The sequence below is a fragment of the Rhopalosiphum padi genome, chromosome 1 (genome assembly GCF_020882245.1).
Source record: "Rhopalosiphum padi isolate XX-2018 chromosome 1, ASM2088224v1, whole genome shotgun sequence".
NCBI classification, from domain to species: Eukaryota; Metazoa; Arthropoda; class Insecta; order Hemiptera; family Aphididae; genus Rhopalosiphum; species Rhopalosiphum padi.
This window is the reverse complement of record NC_083597.1, coordinates 15618546-15634056: the sequence shown is the minus strand read 5'-3', so window position 1 is coordinate 15634056 and position 15511 is coordinate 15618546. Positions and strand designations below refer to the sequence as shown.

At 26.8% G+C, this 15511-nt stretch overlaps 1 protein-coding gene across 5 annotated transcripts; it reads left to right on the top strand.

Moving 5' to 3' along the window:
- Window positions 1-89: 89 nt before the first annotated feature.
- On the top strand, window positions 90-15201 carry LOC132917061 (GRB10-interacting GYF protein 2). Of its 5 annotated transcripts, none has more exons than XM_060977588.1 (23): window positions 90-383; window positions 1437-1519; window positions 2988-3180; window positions 3249-3485; window positions 3965-4263; window positions 4326-4440; window positions 4511-4625; window positions 5076-5432; window positions 5645-5815; window positions 5870-6027; window positions 6098-6228; window positions 6354-6441; window positions 6510-6710; window positions 6773-7012; window positions 7071-7268; window positions 7395-7450; window positions 7526-7637; window positions 8607-8809; window positions 10102-10282; window positions 11088-11412; window positions 11747-11971; window positions 12033-12205; window positions 14375-15201. In XM_060977588.1, the coding sequence occupies exons 2-23, from the start codon at window positions 1488-1490 to the stop codon at window positions 14483-14485; spliced, it is 3921 nt and encodes a 1306-aa protein (XP_060833571.1). In that variant the 5' UTR covers window positions 90-383; window positions 1437-1487; the 3' UTR covers window positions 14486-15201. The 5 variants fall into 5 exon arrangements, with proteins under 5 accessions (XP_060833571.1, XP_060833573.1, XP_060833569.1 ...); XM_060977586.1 differs by lacking the exon at window positions 90-383 and adding an exon at window positions 631-1071; XM_060977589.1 differs by lacking the exon at window positions 90-383 and adding an exon at window positions 649-1071 and having other exon boundaries at window positions 7083-7268.
- Window positions 15202-15511: the final 310 nt, after the last annotated feature.

Here is a 15511-nt window from a genome sequence, read left to right as displayed (position 1 = left end):
TTCCGACCCTTCCGCTTATCCTTCCCACCAACGACGACGGTGTCCGACGATTTACACCTTCTACGTATCACACACGCGCTCGCGTATCATGACCCATCCTAGGTCTACAAACGTATCAATTTATATATAGGTTTATATAACATAATATATATATACATACAATACAAACGTAAATATATATACATACATTTGTGTGCATCTCATACGTCTACGAACATTTCGTTTTTTTTTTTTTTTTTTTTTTTTTTTAACATAATACGCTGGCAATAAGCGCAGAGGAAATACAAAATCATTTTTTTCCTCTCTACGCACGAGCCCGCTGTGTGCACCTACGTCAGTCATACCGTTGTCGTTTGTCCCGTTTCCGGATTATATTATTTCAGGTACGGCTTGTATGATATTTACCGTTTGCACGCATAATTTGCAATAATAACATCAGTGTAGATAATAATAATTTTAATAAAAAAAAAAAAAAAGGCCGTTCGCTGGATTAACCAACGCGACACCGACGAAAACGATTTGGATCCGCTGGTGTCGAGCGCGAATTGTTACTATATATACCATTCGTCAATCGTTATTAACTATTGTCCTCTTTATACACGACGAGCGCCGTTTAGGGATCGGGATCTCGTTCTCCGGTCTTGAGCGACGTACTCTGTATTGCCTGCAATCACGAACTCACGCCACCCGCGGAAGTTCGACTGCAGGTTGCAAGTCGCAACGGTTAACGGGAAAAGATTTCGGCAGCGGCGAGCGCAAGTGGCGTGTGGTGGATGCGGATCCGTCCCGTTTCCCGTACCGCGCGCAATTGTTAGGTTATGTTTGCTTTGTTGTCACTCGATATTCTATGTATATATACATGTATGTGTATTTGTGGTGCGTGTAGTGCATTATTATTATTTTTCCACTGCGCTCTCCGCCGTTGCAACCGCATTACCTGTATATGAGTTCTTGAATGTCCATCAGACATCAGCGCAATTTTCCCGAGTCCTGTACGCAACCCGTTTCACTGATTGTTTTTCCCGTGCAGCCGTCGCCGTCGTAGTTCGTTTTTGCCACACTCAACCAAAGGTTAGACGGTCAAATTTTCGATTTTTCTATTCCCCGATCCCCACCCCCATACACGCTCCGTTTTTCGTTTTTGATAATATTTAATAATTTATTGTAAGGAACACTACAATATTTATTGCCGTGTACCGTGCCCTAGTTTGTTTCCTTGTGATGTTTTAATTTCCTTTTGTCAAAGAATATTTGTTGTTTAATTTATTTTCTCGTTTTCGAATTACACACCATACTCAAATTTTAGAGACTAGACTCTTGTGAGTGTGTGTGTGTACCTTTATTGCCGTGTCAAAAACGATCAACAGGTTTAGTGTGGGTTTAGTGTTACTTAACTTTTAATTAATATTCGAATCCTCCTTTTTTTTCTGTTCCAGCGTTTTGCGTTCGTACTACTTTTTTTTTGTTTTTAAAAAAAAGGTGAAATCATGACAGATTCCATAAAGTTTGGTCCAGAGTGGTAAGCACGTCTAGGTTTATGTTTTCTTTATAATTTATTTATTTCATCTTCTTCTATTTTTTTGACACTTGCAATTGTGCACGTTTATTGCCCTCAACGAATCAACGTTTCGTTAATTTCGCAGTGCCAATCCTACTACTGTAGTATGCATGTGGTTCTTATTTTTCTTTTCACTATAATAAATCTCAATCACTGTTTCCCTAAAAATGTTTTCATCTGTTAGTCCATTATAATATTATATAGTGTACTGAGTTTATCCTAAAATTATTATAATTTACTAATTACTTTTTGTATGAAAATCATCATTCTTTGGCTAGATTTTTAATTGTTTGAATATTATCTAACTGATTTACTCAATAAAAGTGCTTATAATTTTTTTCACTTAGTTACTTTAATTTGTTGATAGTCATATGCTTGACTAGTGTTTAATCATTTTCTGGTACTTATTAAATTTTTTTACATTTGTTCTAGTTACACCTATGGTTCCTTTGTTAGATTATTTATGTATACAAATGAATACATTTTTTTTTATTATAATCTATGTAAGATAATTTAAAAAAATTTTTGTTTCATAAAAACTAATTGGCTATAGATAGGAAATAGTAATTTTTGGCAAGCATTCAGAACCTTCATTATATATTTTTCAAGTTTCAATATTTGTCACATGCATCTTAGTATTATGAAATTATATTATTCCTTGCAGTTTTATAAAATGGTAAAATATTTGAACCCTCTTTGATGAAAATCCATAAGATAAGAATTATATGATTATTAAACTTTGTATTAACCATATATTTGATTTTTTCAAGTGTAATGCTAATACATTAATATATCTAATACTTTTTACTTGTTTTGTTTGTTATACAATTACTTATTGATGGTATACAAAACCAATAATTTGATTTATTTAATAAATGTTATACAAATTTAATTAATTATTATGTTTCTTTTTTATATCATATATTTTTTATTACTTTAACAACCTATAAATACAGTTACTATATAAAAAAAAATTATAGTTAGGTATGTACCATATTTTTTATTGAATTTTTTTATATTTTATTCAATGTATTCATATTTTTGTTTGTTATATTTCTTATATTATTGAATTTAGTGACATTTAAAAATACATTATATGTATTTACATATTATTTAATTTTCAACATAAAAAAGATACCTGATATATAATATTTTCTTTCTAAAACTAATTTAATTTCACTATTATATTCATTCACCACTTGATCTCCCTAGTGAGTTTATCAAATTTATAGTTAATTATAATTTTAGTATGAATACAATATTTCATTGCAATTAATATAAAATAATTTTAGGATCTTAGGTCTTTTAGATTATGCAAATAGTTGATTCGTTGATATTGGTTATAATCTTAAATTTTATTTTATTTTGAACATTTTTCATTATTATTATTTATTTGTTTGATTAACTTATGTAACTATTTATGAAATAGGTTAAGGAATATGTCTCAAGGTATATCAAAACCACAGCTTGCTGAGCATCGTTATGGCCGAGAAGAAATGTTAGCCTTATTCGATATTTCATCATGTAATATTCCACCAGAATCACTTAAAGAACTATCTATGGTGTATAATGAAAAACCTCAAAATCCATTGTCTTTACAACAAATGTCTGAAGAAGAAACTGTATGTTTTTATACTTAATATATGAATGTTAAAATTAAAATCTTAAACTATAATTTTTGATTTTGCAGAGACTTTGGAATCGAGGTATAAATAGTGATACCATTATCAGAGCATCTGTTCGAACAACTGGTGGTAGAGGTACTGCTAATATTGAAGTTCGTGGAGGTAGTACAAGTGCCAGAGGAAGAGGTGGTCGTGGTGGTTATTATTACAATACTACACGACCAGGTTATGAGGAAGGCCCAGAAGGTGGAGGCTCCCCAATGAACAGAGGTCCTCACAGACCTTTTGAGAGACTTAACTCGGTAAAATATTTATTTTTCACAAATAACATTTATTTTGATGCGTACTTGATTATAAGTTACTCAGTGTCTTAAACTTTTATTGAAAACCATTATTACCTAACAGTGTAAATGTATAAAAATAGTATAAATGTATAAGGTGCTAACTTTGACATATTTATTCAATGTTGTCTACTTAGTTCTATGTAATATTAAATTTAACTGAACCGTCTATATTCGCTAGTTTTTTTTTTTAAGCATATTTACTCTTTTATGTGTGTGTGTGGTGTTTGGCTTAGTGACAGTCCACACTATTTATTTGCTGATAAGAACAAAACCCATTGATATGAATATAGAGTTAGCCACAATGTCTGGTATACAATATTTTGTTGAACTGTCAATTAAGAGATTGCATTAGGCAATTGATATTGATTAAAAAAAAAAAACAGATAGTGTGGCCTTAATGCAAACCTTACTAAGCTATATAAAATATTTTTTTTTAGAACGAAAGAAATATGAACCGCAATGGTGAATATTCAAATGATTGGAGAGGAAGAGATGAATCAAATTGGTGGAGAAAAAATAGAGGTGGAGCACTTCAAGGCCAATCTGATGAATCTAATGGTCGTTGGGGACGAACTCGTACAGATTCTTATAATAATGATAGATGGCCTGCAGGACGACCTACATCAAAATATGATGAAGATGAAGGATGGGATCGTGGTGGTGAATCTAGATGGTCGAATAATGCCACAACCCAAGAACGACGAAAACTTGATTGGGGAGAAACCTTGCCAGAATGGTAACTGTTATTGCAAATTTTTTTTTTTTGAGATTTTTCTTTTAATAACCTAAATATTGTAGGGCTGTTGATAATCCTGGTGAAAAAGGTGGAAGTTTTGATTCATCTGGTGCCTTCCATGATAATCATTATGAAGAAGAACATCACTATAATATGGCAGATGAAATATCTAGAGAAGTATGATAGTATAAATTAATTTTAAAGATCTAAAAATCAATTTGTATTCAAAATTTTATTTTATTTTAAGGAGGGACGAGAATATGAAGAAGACAATGATAATCATGAGACCAGTGTTAATAATGTAGAAAGCTCAAATATATCACCTATTGATGATAAACAACTGAATGGCCAAGAAAAAGAAGGTATGTGTAGTGTTTTAAATCTCAATAAATTAAATTAAATGCTAGTTATTTTAAGTGTATATTGTAAATACTAAAATATTAGGGAGTCATATAGTATTTTATCTACCAAAATCTATGTTTGTACTCTTCTACTAATTCATTATAATTGATTTAACTAAAACTCACCTTGTGTATTAGTAATAATCATTAAGACAATTTAATATAACTTATAAGAAATTATGTATGATTATCTCTTTCTTTTAAGCTAAAAGCTTATGGTAGAGATAAATTATTATTAATATTCATTATTGTCCTCATAAAATCAGCTTTTCTGTTATAATTAATAATTTATTTAAAGTATTTATAATTTAGTATTTTCTTACTGGTTATATTTTATATCCAAATTAAATTATGAATATTAACACTAAATTATATTAATAAATTACATGTATTTTTTAAAAAAATTTTTAGAAGTTGTGTCATCTTCAATATCTACTTCACCGACACATAATGAAGAAGTAATTTCTTCCCCTGAACGTTTTAAATCCATAAGACAACAGCATCAACATAAAATAAATCCCCAAAATCCCCAAATAACTAAGGAAGTATTTGTACAGAATGAACAAGTAATGATGAATCATCCTGAACCAGTAAGAATTCAACAAGTTCCAGATATTCCAGTTATTCACAGTAAAAGCAGTCCAGCAATTCCACTTATGTCTGACTGTCAACCTAATAAAATGGAAAATATTAAAAACTTGAGAGAGATGCCTAACCTAGGAAGTCACATTGATAGTACTAATATTAATCCCATCCATCGATCAACAAGTAAGTATTTTATTTACATAAAAACATAACAGACAGAAAACAAAATAATTTTTAAAATTAAATTTAGTTATATTAATTACATAATTATTTTTTAGATTTATTATTTACTGATTTTGTTTATTTTTATACTCTATCTTATATCATTTAAAACTCAAAAATTAAGTTACAACTTTAATGTACCATTCAATTTTATTTAATATTATGATTTTTAGGTTTAAATGCTAATGCTCATCATCGAATTGATACATTGGATGCTGAGGCAGAATCAATGGTGTCTAGGTTAACCAGTGATAATTTCAAAATAGGGCCATCTTCACATTCTCCACTTGCACCTCTTACTAACAACAAATGGTATTATAGGGATCCTCAGGGCGAAGTTCAAGGTAAATCATAAGGAAACAATTTAAGAATATTAATGATAATAGTTTAATTTTTAGGTCCTTTCTTGACAACTGAAATGGCTGAATGGTATAGTTTGGGATATTTCCACGACAACATGTTAATGGTGAAGAGAGCATGTGATGAACATTTTTATTCCTTGGGTGATCTTGTACGATTAAAAGGAAATGTACCATTTTCAGACACTCCGTTTTCGGTATTAAATTTAAAAAAAAAAATAATTTTTTTATAATCAATATTAAATAGATTATATTTAATATTTATAGGAGCATGATGTGAAAATTAGTAGCCGGATAGGAGTACAACCCCCTCCAACACATAACCCTTTTGCAATGAATGAATCTTTAGTTCTTCAACAGCAACAGCAACAATACCAATACAGGCAATTATTTTTAAAGTAAGTTTTTAACTTTCAAATACTATTCAATATTTTATGGTAATATAACAGAATAGAAAATAAAATCTATGGAGTATGTTATTTTATAAAAATGTTATAAAAGCTCAAAAGATACCGTTTTGTAGGCAAAGGGAATTAGCTATTCAAAGTGCAGTTCATCAACTATCTCAGTCTGAAAGGTGGAATACCCTATCACCCATTGAACAACAACAGGTAATTATTAAATTGAATGGCTATATTTTTCATCAATTGTATAAAACTTATTTTGTTTGTATGTCTAGTTGATAATGCATCATATTCGAAATGTAGAAGCAAACACAGCAATCCCTCCAATGTTTACAGCCCCCATCCTTCCTCAACCACAGCCAACACCAAATATACACCCCATGAATGCACCACCTAATAACAATTTAATGGTGATGCTATCCCATATGCAGCAGCAGCAGCAGCAGCAGCAACAACAACAACAACATTTCAACCATGTACTATAATATACAATTTAAAATAATATAATATGTTTTATGAAAAACATTATACATTTTAGCAAATTGATCCTAAACATATTCATTCTGTGCCACCTCAACCAATAACACAACAAATGGACCCTCTCCATTCACTTGTACAAAATATGGGAGGTTTAAAAACGTCCACGCCACCCCCAGTAAACTCAAATCATCATCATCAAAGTTCCAATATTATCCGACCTAATAGTGCTCAACCAGAAAACAATCCTATCTCAGATCTTTTAAGACAATTGGGTGCACCTCAAGATAAACCACTCAAAGTATATATATTTAATATTATTTATTCTATTACTTTTTTTTTATTATTATTAATGTAAGATTAATCATCAGGTGACAGAAACGAGTGTATGGGGTATGGATTTTACGGGTCCAGATAATAAACCTAAAATGAATGGTCCAATTGGAATTAGTGGATGGCAAACCGGACCTTCTATTGAAACATCTCAACAGACACCAGGTGTGTTGTGGGGATCTGGAGAGTATACTAAAATTATTGGAGCCGACCATAAAGCCATTGTAAGTAAAATCATCGTGTTTCTCATTTAAAAACTACCTAATTGTTGATAATGTTTAACGACAATGGATTTTATTGATTTTTATGATTATTTCTGGTATTTCACTTATGTATTTATATGCATGTAGGAAGAAACAATAAAAGAAGAAGCAAGACGGAGTCAAGAAGCTCGAAAACAAGAAATGTATTTTATTGTTACTTACAAATTTATACCTTAAAATTACCATTATTTATCACTGAAATTTGTTTTGGTTTATAGTAAACAAAATGAACAGATTAAAAAAAGAGAAGCAGAGAAGTCCAGAATGCAAAAAGAGTTAAAAAAAAAACAAGAACTCGAAAAAGCTCAATTGGAAGAAGAAAAAAAGAAGGTAAATAAACTTGTTAACTTATTCACTAAATTATTTTTATAATATTAATACGAGGATTAACAGTATTTTAATAAGTTGTTAGTCAATTTAGTGTTGGATATAAATTAAATTGTTTTCGGAACTAATGTAAGCAATAGTTACTCTTTCAGTATATCTCTTATGATTGTATTATACTGTTAAGTTTCCACATAATAATGCTATTAGAGTTCAAAAAATATTTAAATCTAACATACATATTTAAATTTTTATTGTTAAAGGTTGATCATATAATAGCACAGTTAATGTTATGTCCATTTATTTAAAAATTTAATTTAATTTCATAATTGTAGATATTTAATTTGATGTCAAGTTGATTGATATGGATACAAGAATAATTTCCAGTTCCTTGACTTATAAATTACAGTGAGTTCCGCTTAATGTGATCACATTGATTCAGATCATTTTGATTATATTTATATGTATATTTAAAAATAAAATAAAGTGAAAAAACTATCTTTTTTTGATTGTACTTGAGAATCTACTAATTTCATTTTCATATAAGCCTAAAATTAAAATCCATATTCAATTAATGTAATATATACAATCTTTAATTATTTAAAAATAAATAAATAATAATGTATGTATATATTGTACCTATAACTTTTGGAACAACTAAAAAGTATTGTTTTCGACATATTTTTGCATAGCTCCTTTTAACTTTTTCAAAACAATTCTTATTTTTTTTTAGTGAAAGTTTTAAATACCATTAAAATGATAAAAAATTTCTTAAAAATGATTCAACTTATCTGGTAATTAGTGATTCTAATAAAAGGTTAATTTAACATAAGTAACACAAGAACTGGTTTTGGATTTTTAATTTTGATTTCGATAAACGGTTGATTCTATAAACCAATGATCACATTAAGCGAAACTCTCTGTATAATCAATACATTTATTTATATGATTGTACAATATATTACATAATTTCAGGAAGAAGCACGTAAAATTAAAGAGCATGAAAAAAAATTAAAAGAAGAAGCAGAAAAGAAAAAAATTGAGAAGAAAAAATTAGAAGAAGAACAGGCTAAAAAACGTGAATATGAAAAAAAAATGAAAGAGGAGAAAGAAAAAAGACTGTTAGAAGAAAAAAAGAAAGAGGAAGAAAAACGACTTGTAGAGGAAGAAAAAAAAAGGTAAGATTTATTACATTATATTAAATTATTAATATTCTTGATACAGGGTGATTTTTGATTGTGAACAATTCATTATTTCAAAAACTATTAGTATTATTGAAAATATTTTTATAGAATTTATAGCCAAGATTAAATACATTTTAAATTATTTAACGTTATAATTTTTTAGTTTTTATACTTTATTTGATTATAATTTACATTTTTAATTTCATTTTCTGAAGCAAAAGTATAGTAGAATAGTATAAGTATTGAAAGTTTAGGTGAACGAAGTGGAGAGAAAGGAATATCTGCTTAACAATAAATGCTTATGACCTGAGCAGGATTTTTATGCAACAGCATGTTTTTTTTTTTTTTTTTGCTACGTCCCAATAGAATTTTACTGAGTAATGTCCACAATTCATATTATTCTGATGAAAATGGTACTATTTTTATTTTGCATATATTGAGCTTTATGCATATTTTTGCATATTTAGTATGATCGTATTTATTGTATTTGAGTCTGTAATAGTTAAACTGATCAAAGTATATAACTTGGTTTTTTTGTCAAACATAAATTCATTTTTATAAATACAATGGTACAATATGTGATAAAATATTGAATAGTTTGACGGAAAAAGATGAATTCAATTAACATATGTAGGTATCAATATAAAATCTGAGATAAGATATAATTTGTCGGGTATTTGTGTATTACACGCGATCCTAGTAGTTTTTATGTAGTACAAACTGTTCAGTTGTTGTCTGTACATCACCATTTATCAGATTGTTTTTTTAGTGTGATTTTAGTAAAATTATTGCGATTTTTATTTTAAAAATTCTGAAATTCACAAATAAAAATGCCAAATTACAACAATTTGTTGTGGAATTTTTAAGCGATGTTTTTAACAAATCAATATTATGATCCAATCGCCTATCATTTATATTCGAAAATTTAAAAATATATGTAGTTGTAGCATATAACACGTATTTGCGCTATTGAATGTGAACTATAATTTGTAATACTAAAATAATTATTAATAAAAATTAAAATGGATATTTTACAATTAATTGGGTGACATACATTGAAAAAAATTCTGCTTTAAAATATGAAATAAAAAATGTAAATTATCATCCAAAAAAGTATATAAACTTAAAATTATAACACTATATAATATAAAATTTATTTTATTTTGACTGTAAATACAAAAGGAAAATTTTCAAAAATTTTCATAGTTTTTGAATTAATAAGTTTGTGATAAAATAATCACTTGATAATTAAAAATAAAACCCATTAATTAATTTTATTATTTTAGAAAATCTGATTTGAAAAAAAAAGAAGAACAGAAGAAAAAAGAAGAACAAAAAAAGAAGGATGAATTAAAACGGAAGGAAGATACTAAAAAACAAGATCAGAAGAAAAAAGAAGAAGAAAATAAAAAAAAACAAGATACCTCTAGATCAAGTGCTGTTCCCATAGTTACTGAGCCACAAAAGGTATTACAACTTAAGTACAGAACAATCAATTTAACGTAAAAGTAAAGTGTATTAACTTTTAGAAACTTGTTTGTTTAGCTACTCTTAACCAAATAGGGGTTATTTAAATCATTAAATGCATCAACATATTGCACACTATAAACTCTATTTAGCCAAGTTTAAGAATGTATGGCCACTCAGAGAGCACTATTCTTTCTTGCATCCAAATGATTGAGCTGAGCCCACGGTTTCATATCCAAATATTTCCCACTCTATTACGTAATCGCGTGTGAATGCGCGAGAACGGACAAATTTTGGTCCCCACCCAAAAGTGCTCTCTTGATGGCCAGAGTATAGTAGCTTGAGTTATTCTTTGTTTTTATTCTAAGGTTGAACTTCTGTTTAATTTGAATTAAAAAACATGTTGCATTCTAAAAACTAGTATAATTTTGTAATTTATTCTCACTATGGATATAGCATTCTTATCTTCACTAAATGCAGTAGAATCCGTTTCATGGAGACAAATATGCAGTTCCAAATAAATGTATTAGCTACATTATACATCAGTTTATTATTGGGACAGATAAATCACCGCCCGATATGTCTCAATTAAGTGGATTTGATTGTATACATTATTGAGCCAACATAAAAGAAACGAACAATAGTTCACATTTGCGCACAGAAGTGTAGAAATGTAACAATTTCATTATTTTAAGAAAAACTATTTTGTAAAAATAAAAAAAAAATTTAAAAGTATAACGATAATATAACCTAAAATATGACTGATGTTTTGCTATCTTTTGATTGTTTTATTTCTTTTGTATAGAAAAAGAAAAAAGAACCTCAGACAGTGACTCATAATGGTATAGAAACATCTGCACCGTGGGCTGCTGCTGATCAAAAAAAGCAAGTGCAAATTAAATCTATGGCTGAAATTCAAGCCGAAGAACAAAAACGAGAACAATTGATGAAACAAAAAGAACGTGAACGCACTGAACGAGAAATATCCATGGTAGCAATTGAACAGGCAAAACAAGAAAAAGCAAGATCTGCAGTAAAAATGCAGTCTTGGTCTACTGTAATCACTAAAAATGTTCCTCAGTCTACTCCCGTGGCTAACAACTCTGTTTGGGGTTCATCCAATCAAACAAGTATGTAACTTGAATTTGATAATTTGCTTTATTTAAAATCAATTATATTTGAAGCTATTATATTTATGATTGATAAATTTAATATTTTATCAACTCTTTACATAGAGTATATAAATTATTTCTTCAGCTTTTTATAGGCCTTTCAAGTCCATTACCTCAACAACATACTGCCTCCTTTCTTCCCTGTCTTTTGCAGTTTCTTCTTCGTTCTTATAAATTATTTATTATTTTAACTTATATAAGTTTTTTTTTTATACAACTCGATTAATTAATAAAATAAAACCAAAAGTTAAACTTAGCATTTATTGTAAATAAAATTTATTTTATATTTCAGATACTGATAAACCACAAATTCAAAAATCAAATAAAACACCTGCTGTGACGGTTAATAATAAAAATAATGTAAAAAATGTAGCAAAAACTGTAAATCAAACTGTACAGCAAACAAATGCAATGAAAAAGGTTATAGAAAGTAGAGGTGAAAATAATAATTGTACGGACGAATTTAGCCAGTGGTGTTGTAAACATTTAGCAACTCTCAATAAAAATACTATTGACAGTAAGTATTAACTTAATAATTTTTTATAATCTGTTTTATCTCAACAACTTTTTTTCTTTAGTACCAACATTTGTGACATTTTTAAAAGATGTAGAATCTGAATATGAAGTAAAGGACTACATTCAGAGTTATCTGGGTGATAATAAAGAAGTTCGAGAATTCAGTAAACAATTCTTTGACAAACGCTTAAAAATACAAAATAAACAAAGGAGTTCTGATTTTGTAGAAATGAAAGTAAGTTATTTTTTTATTTATGCTTATACCATTTATAGTTTTGAATAATTTTATATTATACAATTGCTGCATTTGTCTTATAATATTCCTATTGGAAGCTACATCTTGATAAAAAATCAATTTTGTACTTGCTAAAACAAAATAATATTATTAAATGTTAATCTGTTTCATGTATGAATATATTATATTATATTATATTTTTAATATCTATGAGTTAATTTGAAAAGTAGCCTATTAGTGATTTTCTTTTAGAAAAATAAAAAATGCACCAATATTAAAAAGCTGATTAAAATATATTTTTCTACATACCTAATAGCTCTTCATACATTTTTGTTAATGTAGCCTATTTCTACAAATCATATCATAGAAATCCTTATTTTTTCTTGATGAATTCTTATTATTTCTATGCTATATTTCTGTAAGATTTATTTACTTCCTTAAAAAGTTTTTAATATCAGGAGGAAAAGAAACATTTATTAAGTCTTTTTCTGGTATTAAAATATTTTATAAGAAAAAAATTGTTCAGAATTGAACAAATTTTTCTATTAGCTTACAGACTAGTTTTGAAAAATAGGATATGTCCTTTTACTGAAATTATTTGTAGAAATTTAAGCTATAGTACCAAAAATGTATCCTTATGACATAAAAGATATTAACATTTTTATTTTTCAATTCTGGTAAATATTTTGATTTTTCATAGTATTTGAAAATATATTTTTTTTTCATTACACAGACAATTCTTTTTAGTCAAACATCTATATAAAAAATATATAGTATATAGTTCTGGTAATCAAATTCTTTTTTAATTGTACCATCGATAAATAAACTTTTTTTAATACAAAATCTGTTTATATTGAAACAGTTGAACATATATTGTGGGTAAATAAATATGGGATGCTCTCCAATACTGTGGTATTGCACTACGTTTTAAATGTTGATTACATAGTTTTAATAACTAGTTCACAGTCTTGTTAAGAATACATTTCAAATATATTTAGAATACATATTTAAATATTAATTTGAATACTTTTTTTGTTAATATTGAAATTATTGAAATATTTATATGTCAATCACGTATTATAGAAACTTAACTTTATTTTAAAATTAAATAGTTATTACTTATTAATAGGTTCAAAAATATCAGATTCCAATTGTAATTTGCTTTTTTTATCTCTTTATATGATATAATCTTATTGTGAATTCTTAGAGCCAATATTGGTTATTGAAATAATGGTAAAACAAAAAAAAAAATGTGTACTCTTTAAAATAAGAATATTTAAATACAATTATTCAAATACTTAACAAAATTACTAATCATGAAATTATAATTCTATGTCATTGATAACTATCGATTAACTATACAGTAGTATACAAAAAAAGTATTCATAATATTTTTATATTATAAAAAAATCAAAATATGTAAATGTTTATGTTGTTATTACTTATTTTTGTCAAAATATATATTAAAAAATAATATGAAATATTAAACATTTTTAAAAATGTTATAATTTTAAAAAGAAATGTATAGCATTCAAAACAAACAAACCTATGAAATAAAACTTATCATTAATAAATTGTAAATAATCATTGTAGCAATATTCAATATTTTAAATTTTTTATCTATTAATTTCCCTTATTTATATGACGTATTATATTTTATATTTCAATTTATGGCAGATTGAACATTTTCCTCAGAACATTGATTAATTGTCTGTATGTTTGCTTGTGAATAGGTAAATAAAAAATATATTAATGAACATGTTTTATTTGGCCGTGTTATGAAACATGATCATTCTTTATTAGAATTAAGAAATCTGCATTCAATAAGATTATATTTTTACATCCTCGCCTTAGTTATAAATATATAATATCAAAATAAATTGTGTCTGTATATCTAATAGTTAGTAATTGGTAAGATGTGAATTTATTTAATTTATTAAACTTATTATTTACATTACATATGTTATTCAATATTGGTCAGCTCTAACTGTAGGTTCTATTAGTCTAATTAATTTCAATCATATTTATTTTATTACCTACTTAAAATTGAAATTATATTTTCAAGAGTTTTGCTAGAACTATGTGGTAAAGACAAGGTTTCTTATTGTTTAATATTTATTTTTTATCTTAGCTGTATAATCTAATTGAATGTTCTATTTATTTTTATAGAGTAAAAACAAAAAACGGAATAAGATGGTGCCACTAGATAATAAAGTACTTGGCTTTAATGTGGTCGCTTCGGAACGTATCAATGTTGGTGAACTTGATCTTGGCGAATAGGAGTGATCATGTATGATAACATATCAGCTCGTTTTATGTAATCTTGGTCTTTTTAGGAACGATTTAGTCCCTTTAAAATTAAAGAAAACAATCTTTATTTAAGTATTAAATATGTCCATGTTTCTCGTTGAAAATTCTTTTTTTTTTATTTGATAAATATATATATTTAAATTAATTAATTTCTTTTTATTATTATTTTTAAATGTAAATATTTAAAAATTAATAATTATACTATTGTTAATTTTTTAAGTTAATGTTGTCATAAATTTTGTACAAATGCTTGCATGTAATGTTAACATTGATTTTTTTGTTAACTGTACAAATTGACCTAAAATCCATTTCTAAAATCCGTTGTTTAAACTATTATTGTAATTAACCATAAAAAATATTAGAATAATATATAAATTTTTTATAAAAAAAAAAAACAGTACCAGATACTTATATTTTATTTTTGGTTATAAAATTAAAAATTAGCATGCATTTAAATTATGTATACTTAATGTTCGTACACTTTGACTTAAGTTATCTAAAAAAAAAAAAAAACCAGGAGAAGTTACTCTACTATTATCTACTATATTGTAGGATTTGGTTGTAACTCGTCACTATATGGTAGTGTTAAATTTGAAATTAATCATTTAAAGGATTACATACAAAAATGCTAAGAAACGGTATGTAAACCTATATTATTAAGGCTATATTATAATTTATTTATATTACTTATGGTTATTTATTTTTCTATTATTAATAAGGTATGTTGAACTAATTTTTGCCAAAAACATTGAATATATGATTGTTATTAACTTGTAAGTCAATAGTCAATTAAGACATATCTTATTACAATACAATGTCATGAATGAGATTCTAGTATAGCTAAAAATTGGTTAAATGAATTTTAGAGGAGATATTAATGTTTTATATTTTAATATTTTGTATTAAACATGACATTAGAAAAAGATAATATCAAAACAAATTGAAAATTTTGATGGTTTCAAATAACTTTAAATAGCTAAAAAGTTACTAATAACC

Excerpts from the sequence above, each read along its gene's own strand:
- LOC132917061 (XM_060977588.1), top strand. The coding sequence starts at position 1,488 with ATGACAGATTCCATAAAGTTTGGTCCAGAGTG. Across the intron at positions 7,451-7,525 it reads GAAGCTCGAAAACAAGAAAT|TAAACAAAATGAACAGATTA; the intron begins GTATTTTATTGT and ends TTTGGTTTATAG. Across the intron at positions 10,283-11,087 it reads TAGTTACTGAGCCACAAAAG|AAAAAGAAAAAAGAACCTCA; the intron begins GTATTACAACTT and ends TCTTTTGTATAG.